This window comes from Carcharodon carcharias, chromosome 34, assembly GCF_017639515.1.
Source record: "Carcharodon carcharias isolate sCarCar2 chromosome 34, sCarCar2.pri, whole genome shotgun sequence".
NCBI classification, from domain to species: domain Eukaryota; kingdom Metazoa; phylum Chordata; class Chondrichthyes; order Lamniformes; family Lamnidae; genus Carcharodon; species Carcharodon carcharias.
The window spans coordinates 24,078,044-24,087,489 of record NC_054500.1 but is presented as its reverse complement, the minus strand read 5'-3'; the positions used below and the strand labels follow the sequence as shown (position 1 = coordinate 24,087,489).

Genomic DNA, 9,446 nt, shown 5'->3' with positions numbered 1-9,446 from the left:
AGAGTCAGTGTGTGTGGGACATTACCCCAGTGAGAGTCAGTGTGTGTGGGACTTGTACCCCAGTGAGAGTCAGTGTGTGTGGGACTTGTACCCCAGTGAGAGTCAATGTGTGTGAGACCTGTAACAAAAACAGAATTACCTGGAAAAACTCAGCAGGTCTGGCAGCATCGGCGGAGAAGAAAAGAGTTGACGTTTCGAGTCCTCATGACCCTTCGACAGAACTTGAGTTCGAGTCCAGGAAAGTGTGCATGGGACCCCAGAGTGAGTCAGTGCGTATGGGACACGTACCCCAGTGAGAGTCAGTGTGTGGGACCCGTACCCCAGTGAGAGTCAATGTGTGTGGGACCCATACCCCAGTGAGAGTCAGTGTGTGGGACCCGTACCCCAGTGAGAGTCAATGTGTGTGGGACCCATACCCCAGTGAGAGTCAGTGCGTATGGGACACGTACCCCAGTGAGGGTCAGTGTATTTGGGAACCTTCCCCCGGTGAGAGTCACTGTTTTAGGGGACAGCACACCAATGAGAGTCAGTGTGTGTGGGACCCGTACCCCAGTGAGGGTCAGTTTGTACAGACAGTTTGTACAGACAGTGTCTCTGCGGTGAATCCAGTGGGAGTGATTCCGCTCCGGGTTTTCTCTCTAGCCGCCTGCAGTTCCCCCTCTGGACACTGGGGGATCCGAGGGCGCTGCCGGCGGCGTCAAACTCCGGGCGGCTCGGGAGCCTGGGCCTGAGGATCGGATGGAGAGCGGCCCAGCCCGGTAATTACCCCCGTACCCCGGTAACCCCCCCTCCCCCCGGTAACCCCCCCTCCCCCCGGTAACCCCCCCTCCCCCCGGTAACCCCCCCTCCCCCCGGTAACCCCCCATCCCCCCGGTAACCCCCCCTCCCCCCGGTAACCACCCCCCTCTCCCCCCGGTAACCACCCCCCCCTCCCCCCTTTAACCACCCCCCCTCCCCCCGGTAACCACCCCCCCTCCCCCCTTTAACCACCCCCCCTCCCCCCTTTAACCACCCCCCCCTCCCCCCGGTAACCACCCCCCCCTCCCCCCTTTAACCACCCCCCCTCCCCCCTTTAACCACCCCCCCTCCCCCCGGTAACCACCCCCCCCTCCCCCCTTTAACCACCCCCCCCTCCCCCCGGTAACCACCCCCCCCTCCCCCCTTTAACCACCCCCCCTCCCCCCTTTAACCACCCCCCCCTCCCCCCGGTAACCACCCCCCCTCCCCCCGGTAACCACCCCCCCCTCCCCCCGGTAACCGCCCCCCCCCTCCCCCCGGTAACCACCCCCCCTCCCCCCTTTAACCGCCCCCCCCTCCCCCCGGTAACCACCCCCCCTCCCCCCTTTAACCACCCCCCCTACCCCCGGTAACCGCCCCCCCCTACCCCCGGTAACCGCCCCCCCCCCTCCCCCCGGTAACCTCCCCCCCTCCCCCCTTTAACCGCCCCCCCCCCTCCCCCCTTTAACCACCCCCCCCTCCCCCCGGTAACCGCCCCCCCCTCCCCCCTTTAACCGCCCCCCCCTCCCCCCTTTAACCGCCCCCCCCCTCCCCCCTTTAACCACCCCCCCCTCCCCCCGGTAACCGCCCCCCCCTCCCCCCTTTAACCGCCCCCCCCTCCCCCCTTTAACCGCCCCCCCTCCCCCCTTTAAACCGCCCCCCCCTCCCCCCTTTAACCGCCCCCCCTCCCCCCTTTAACCGCCCCCCCCTCCCCCCTTTAACCGCCCCCCCCTCCCCCCTTTAACCACCCCCCCCTCCCCCCGGTAACCACCCCCCCTCCCCCCGGTAACCGCCCCCCCCCTCCCCCCTTTAACCGCCCCCCCCCTCCCCCCTTTAACCGCCCCCCCCTCCCCCCTTTAACCGCCCCCCCCTCCCCCCTTTAACCGCCCCCCCCTCCCCCCTTTAACCGCCCCCCCCTCCCCCCTTTAACCGCCCCCCCCTCCCCCCTTTAACCGCCCCCCCTCCCCCCTTTAACCGCCCCCCCCTCCCCCCTTTAACCGCCCCCCCCCTCCCCCCTTTAACCACCCCCCCTCCCCCCTTTAACCGCCCCCCCCTCCCCCCTTTAACCACCCCCCCCTCCCCCCGTTAACCGCCCCGCCCCTCCCCCCTCCCCCGGTAACCGCCCCTCGGTAACCGCCCCCCCTCCCCCCAGTAACCACCCCCCTCCCCCCTGGTAACCAGTCCCCGTGCCCCGGTAATTACTCCCTCCCCCTAGTAACCACCCCCATCCCCCTGGTAACCGCCCCCCCTCCCCCCCTCCCCCCCCCCGGTAACCCGCCCCCCTCCCCCCAGTAACCACCCCCATCCCCCTGGTAACCGCCCCCCCCTCCCCCCCTCCCCCCCTCCCCCCCCCCCCGGTAACCCGCCCCCCTCCCCCCAGTAACCACCCCCATCCCCCTGGTAACCGCCCCCCCCCTCCCCCCCTCCCCCCCCCCCCCCCCCGGTAACCCGCCCCCCTCCCCCCAGTAACCACCCCCCTCCCCCCTGGTAACCAGCCCCCGTGCCCCGGTAATTACTCCCTCCCCCTAGTAACCACCCCCATCCCCCTGGTAACCGCCCCCCCCTCCCCCCCTCCCCCCCCCCCCCCCCCGGTAACCCGCCCCCCTCCCCCCAGTAACCAGCCCCCTCCCCCCTGGTAACCAGTCCCCGTGCCCCGGTAATTACTCCCTCCCCCTAGTAACCACCCCCATCCCCCTGGTAACCGCCCCCCCCCCCCCCCCCCCCCCCCGGTAATTATCTCCGTTCCCCTGGTTATTACTTCTATCCCCAGGTAATTAGCCCTCCTACACCCTCAGAATTAGCCTCCTTTCCTGATATAGCCCTGGATACCGGTTTACTGGGTATTAGCGATTAACTGGGGATGTACCAGGTACTGGCTGGGTATTTACTGGGGGGGGGGGTGGGGGGCTTCAGGTTTGTTACTAAGTAAATACACCCGGTTAGTTGACGGTATTCTTACCCAGAGGGAGGGTATTTTGTATCAGGCCTGGTTAAATGTGCAGCAAGGGGATTCCTCAGCTGGATTAACTCCCAGTTCCAGAAGCCCAGGCAGGGCAGAGCAAGGCAGGGTGGTCCCAGGCCTGCGCTGTTAGTTGCCCCCACTCACAAGGAGGAAGCTGGGACCCTCACTGTCTCCTCCCGCTAACCCCACCCCCCCCCCCCCCCCCACCAAGCGGTGAGATTTCATCAGTCGGCGTCCCTGCTCCCCCTTTCGTTTCTTGTTGCCCCACAAAGGGGTGAAATATGGGGGCGATAGCCTCCCTGTATCTCCCACAGCCGCCCCCAGTGACCCAGCCGTTCCACCTTCAGGAGGTGGGTGGGTGGTCCGATCGGCCTCCGTGTGTTGGGGTGATTTTGCTCAGTCATCCCCTGTTCTTTCGTCTCTCTTTGCAGTGAGCGAGTTTCTCCATGGAGTTTCTGGGAGGCTCCCGGTGTCCGGGTGTGAATCGAATTGAGCAGCGGGGAATTCCGAACGTGGCAGGATGGAGGGCGGGCTGGACGGAATGGGATGGCTGGCCCACCTTTCCGGCGTGTTTCTAGGTACTGCCTGTTAATGGATTCACTCAGCCGTCGGTCTCTCGGCAGGAGCTTGTCTTAAAGCTGAAATTCGCCATCAGCACTGCATCCGAGGAACCGCTGGTTCCCGCTCTCAACCCTGGAAAACATGTCAGAGCCGCGAGAGAACGAGAGGCCGGAGAAGGATAAGCGGGCTGTGAGGCCAAAGGTCAGACAAGGAGAGCCAGAAGATCAGAGGGAAAGTCGCAGCAAGAGGAGGAACAGAAATTCTCACAAATCCGAACTCTCTGCCGGTGCCTCTGGAATGGGACAAAAGGAGGGAAATGTCGGGAATCCTTCGGGTGGGAAATCAGGGAAACAGAACCCGGATCTGACTCGGGAGAAGGATTCCCATGACTTTGGGACTTGCAAACTGCACAGCAGATCCCTGAGGCAGCGGATTCAGGATGTTGTGGGTCAGTGCTTCCCCATTAAATCCCACAGCCTACATTCTGCCATCTTATCCTCCTCCAAGAGGAAGATCCACATTAGTGAACTGATGCTTGATAAATGTCCCTTCCCTGCTGGCACAGATTTAGCACAGAAATGGTACCTGATCAAGCAGCACACAGCCCCCGTGTCGCAGAGCTCGCCGATGCTGGATACTGCATCCTCTGGCGGGACCCCTGTGGAGGATGAAGATGACCGTCTGCGGGAGAGACGGCGGATCAGCATTGAGCAAGGGGTTGAGCCTCCCCCCCACGCACAAATCCATACCTTTGAGGTGACAGCGCAGATTAACCCTTTGTACAAACTGGGGCCCAAACTGGCGCCAGGAATGAATGAGCTGGCTGGAGATGACCGGGCCACACTCCAGGTACAGGAGAGCGTGTGTGTTGAAGAGGTGTCACCTCCCCAACTGCCCCCAGAGCAGGTGGAGATCAAAGACGGCTATCGTGCCCACACGCAGATTGACTACATCCACTGCCTGGTTCCCGACCTCCTGGAGTTGACCACTTTTCCTTGCTACTGGGGGGTCATGGACCGATACCAGGCTGAGGCCCTGTTGGAGGGCAAGCCAGAGGGAGCCTTCCTGCTGCGGGACTCAGCACAGGAGGACTACCTGTTCTCAGTCAGCTTCCGCAGGTACAGTCGCTCCCTGCACGCACGCATCGAACAGTGGAACCACAATTTCAGCTTTGATGTTCACGACCCCAGTGTCTTCCATGCTCCCACTGTCACCGGCCTCCTGGAGCACTACAAGGATCCCAACTCCTGTATGTTCTTTGAACCACTCCTCTCCAGTCCCATCAACAGGACCTTCCCGTTCAGCCTCCAGCACATCTGCCGAGCTGCCATCTCCAGCTGCTCCACTTACGACGGGATCGACCTCCTTCCGATTCCCAACACCCTGAAGGAATACCTGAAGGAATATCATTACAAGCAGAAGGTCCGAGTGCGGCGTCTCGATACCAGGTGAAACCAACAGAAACTCGCTGTAAAACTGACCTCCTCAACCTGAGATAGAGGATTAACTTTAAATAACGACATTCTTATTGTTTACTATTTATTTGAAGACTGCAAAATCCATGACCTTAACCCAACAGTATTTTCTTGGGGGTTTTTTGTGCTAATTTTATGTTCACCAGAGCACCAAAGTATTGCAGCATAAAGCACAGATATGTGCAATGTAAAGCTCCCTCTGCACTGTCCCAATAACCTGCCTCGCCACCCTATCGCCCCTCCCAAAACCTCACAGGAGTCGGTCCTACTGCACTAATGGGATGTTTTATCCATTACTTCTTACACCAGCCATCCTACATGCGATTTCCACCCTTGATGCCGATCAGTGCCCCAGCTGAGACTGACCAACTGATTTCACATCGGACTCCCACAGCTCGTGAGTAAAGGAGACTTTCCATCCTTTATCCAGGATGGATTAAAACATGGTTATCAGAGGTGAAAGCCCAGGTGTGCCATGTATCATCTTTATTTACTGCATCTCACCCTGCCCCACCACCCTCCATCCCCCCGCCCCAAATTTTCTAGTTTGTAACTTTGAAAAGGCAAGGTGCACAAAAAGACTGAAGACGTAAATCATCATTGGGACCACTACTGAGTGCTGCTTTGTTAAAGGTTTAGTTGTTACACTGACTTGGTGTAAATATGGACCACGTTAATTGCGGGTAATTAACAAGATATCATTTCCAGAGATTCCATCTCTTATCTGTTGGCCATATCCCCTATGGCACAAAGTGTATGGACTGTTAATGCACTGAATTATTGATGATGCTATTGAACAAAACACAATCTTAATCTAGCACATGATTGTTGTGATGTATGTCATTAAATCCTGAAGAGTGATTCTTAAGGCCGTAATCTCCTTGAGTAACTCCCGGCGAGCCAGCAGATAAATCCACCGCATGTTTCACTCCTGGGATGTACTCAGAGCAGAAAGACCCAGTTCCTGGTCTGGCCTGAGTTTGATTATCTCATTCAGGTCAGAATTTGGGCTTCACTGCACTAGTTCTCAGCATCTCTGGGCTAAGGAAGGGGACAGAAAAGTTCCTGATCTCCATTGTTATCCAGTGACCCACCCTGCGGCAAAGTGGGTGAGGGACAGGATTGGCCTTCACTGTACTGGCCCCTGTGTTCTAACAGTTTGTGGCCATACGCTGACAAGGCTGCTACAAGGGTCACTTAGGGTGTGGCTCCAGAAGCTTACAGATCCCTGCATAAATCCTACATGGGCACAAGCTCGCAAATCTTTACAGTAAAATCACTGGATAACCGGACGGGTTGGTGAGGTTACAATTCACGAGCTGCCAGTTACCTCAGTTTTGTTTACAGCCACATTTTTCACCTGTGTAATCCTTGGATACAAAAGTCTTCCAGAGTCTGAGAACTGGTTGCAGGGGGAGTTAAAATGATGCAAAGTACTTTCAGGATTGATGCCTTGATAAATTAAAAGCTCAAACTAATCTTTACAGTTGTCCCTCAGCTCAATAGGCAGGACACTTTTCACGTGGCTCAATATTCTTTGATGGTCCAGTAAGCTTAGGGCGATGGTCAAACATCATCGTAATGGAGGTAGAGTTCATCCATAGTTCCTAGCAAGAACGAGACCCCTCTATTGTAAGCGCACACACAAAGGCCTGGGATTTTCACACACATTCTCTCCCTCTCCCGCAGCAACTTTTTGGAGGAAGATTGTTCATTTTTTCTTTCTTCTTGGGTTCCCTCTGTCACCATGGTCAGAGATTGGGGAATCCCCTGTGGAAATTCTGCCCCAGAATCTTTTGTACCTGGTGTGTGTCCAACATACTCACACTTTGATGTGAGACAGTCTTTCAAAATAAAAGCTAGCGAAAGCCCAGTCGCTGACCTGTACCCTGAAATTCACAAAATAATTACAATTGCGCTCTGACTGACCTCAGTGGGTTAAATAGCTACGTGGGTCTAGATTATCCATTCAGAGCTTTGTTTTTGTTTGATAACACTCCTCTGAAGTGCATTGGGACATCTTACTATGTTAAAGGCACTATATAAATACAACTTGTTGCTAGGTCAACGGCTTAATACCACAACCTGAGACTATGCCCAGGCAAAGCCACGGGAGATCTGTCGGTAACCAGTGCAGGTTATAGAGCAGTTTCACTCTCAAAGTACATGGGTAAAAATCAGTCTCTATTGCCAGGAAACTGATTGAAGCTGGAGATACACATTTGGAGAAGCAAATAAGGGGAAAACAAAACCAAGATTAGTCACAGCAAGGTGAACAAATACACAACAAAAACAGAGTTCCCTGGAAAAACTCAGCAGGTCTGACAGCATCTGTGGAGAGAAAGACAGAGTTAACATTTCAAGTCAGTATTTCCAGCATTTTTTGCTTTCGTTTCAGATTTCCCCCATCCAGAGTATTTTGCCTTTATCGGGAGTGGGAATCCTTGCTCCTGTTTGTTCCCTACCCAGAGAGACCCAAGGCCGGTTGTAATCCCCATCACTTGATCTGATTGCGATGGGAAGGCTTTGAAAAAATGTTTTCAAAAGGCCAGTTTTCTGGTCTGAAGTTGGTTGTAAGGTATACAGCTGGCTATGTGTTTGCCCTTTCAGACTATCGATGTATAAATGGACTGCCTCCCAGTCAGATCTTTCACCTTAAAACATTCGTTCATTTCTGTTTAAAGAAACTGTTCGAATAATTGTAGCAATTGCAAAACTGGTTGTCCCAGGGAATGGCTTTTGTGGGAAACACACAGCATCTCAACCATCACAGGCCTAGTCCTCTGTCACTGCTGATTATAGGGAGGGACAAACAATTCATTCAGGATTCACGCTCCTATTTACTGAAAAGTGTGGAATTTGTGACAGGATTGGATCAGGGTCCCCTTCACCATCAAGGCTGTAAATGGGCTCTAGGATGGAATTGGTAAGATTCCACAGAACTGGCTGCGGGTGAAAGGCGGTACCTTCCCGAGGGGAGGACACAAGGAATGCAACACGAACAACTGGGAACAGCCGTGAACCTTCCTTTCTCTGGTGGGAGAAGGAGTTTGTTTTGCGACAATCGTGAGGTGATTCCAAACACAACCAGGTCAGATACACACCTGTTTCTCTCCTATATAAATCCTGCTGGAATGTGTTGGATTGGAAAAATTAACTGATCTGTTGTGATTAACCTGGCTCTTTGTATTCGTTAATTCCGGGCTGTTTTTGAGAATGGTGCGGGATGGAGGGAGAAGAAGGAATGTTGGCCAGGATACATGGAGATCTCCCAACCTTTCTTCCAATAGGGGATCTCTTAAATCTAGCTCAATAAGCAGATGGGGCTTCAGTTTTACATTTCATTCAAAGATTGGCTTCTCTGACAGTGCAGCACTCCCTCAATACTGCACTGGGAGTGTCAGACTGGACTTTGTGCACAAGTCTCTGGAATGGGACTTGAACTCAATCTTTTGACACAGGATAGTCTCCGAAACAGTGAAATTATTGGTGTAGTTTGGGCTCATGTTCAAAGTTCTTCCCTCAGGTCCTACTTGTCATCTAACTCCTCTCGTAGCATCTCTGAACGTTTGAGATCATGAAACAAAAACAGAAAATGCTGGAAAAACTCAGCAGGTCTAACAGCATCTCTGGAGAGAAAGACAGAGTTAATGTTTCGAGTCCGTATGACTCTTTTTCAGAGCTAAAGAGAAGTAAAAGTGTGATGACAAAAACAAAAGTACCTGGAAAAACTCAGCAGGTCTGGCAGCATCGGTGGAAGGGAGCACGGTAAATGTTTCGACTCGAAACGTTAACTGTATCCCTTCAACAGATGCTGCCAGACCTGCTGAGTTTTTCCAGGTGTTTTTGTTTTTGATTTCCAGCATTCGCAGTTTTTTGCTTTTATAAAAGTGTGATGAAATGTACACTGTTTAGGGGTAGAAGGCCAGCAATTGGTGGAGGCAAAGGAGAGATTGACAAAAATATCATGGATAAAAGGACAAAGGGGTGTTAATGGTAGTGGTACTGGCTAAAGGAGGTGCTGATGGTGGCATTAAGGATGGAAAGCAGAATGTGGTAATAGGACAGAAGCAAGCACTCTGGAAAGACCATGAACAAGTGACAGTATACAGACTCGAAATGTTAACTCTGTCTTTTTCTCCAGATGCCTAAAGACCTGCTGAGTTTTTCCAGCATTTTGTTTTTATTTCAGACTTACAGCATCTGCAGTATTTTGCTATTATCTTAGTTTGAGATCATGTGATGGTCTACACCAGTCACCACCCTGTGCGACTGCTTCCTACAGGAAGATCCCATCTTCAGCAGTGATAGACCTGTACCCACCTGCACTGAACCTGTGTTATACAGTGACAGACCTGTACCCATTAGTACTGTACCCATGTTATACAGTGATAGACTTGTACCCATCAGTACTAAACCTCAGTGTTATACAGTGACAGACCTGTACCCAT

The 9,446-nt window shown here is 54.1% G+C and overlaps 1 protein-coding gene across 1 annotated transcript; it reads left to right on the top strand.

Moving 5' to 3' along the window:
* Positions 1-673: 673 nt before the first annotated feature.
* On the top strand, positions 674-6,473 carry socs9 (suppressor of cytokine signaling 9). The gene is made up of 2 exons (XM_041179495.1): positions 674-758; positions 3,391-6,473. The coding sequence occupies exon 2, from the start codon at positions 3,662-3,664 to the stop codon at positions 4,970-4,972; it is 1,311 nt and encodes a 436-aa protein (XP_041035429.1). The 5' UTR covers positions 674-758; positions 3,391-3,661; the 3' UTR covers positions 4,973-6,473.
* The last annotated feature ends 2,973 nt before the right edge of the window (positions 6,474-9,446 follow it).

Excerpts from the sequence above, each read along its gene's own strand:
- socs9 (XM_041179495.1), top strand. The coding sequence starts at position 3,662 with ATGTCAGAGCCGCGAGAGAACGAGAGGCCGGAGAAGGATAAGCGGGCT.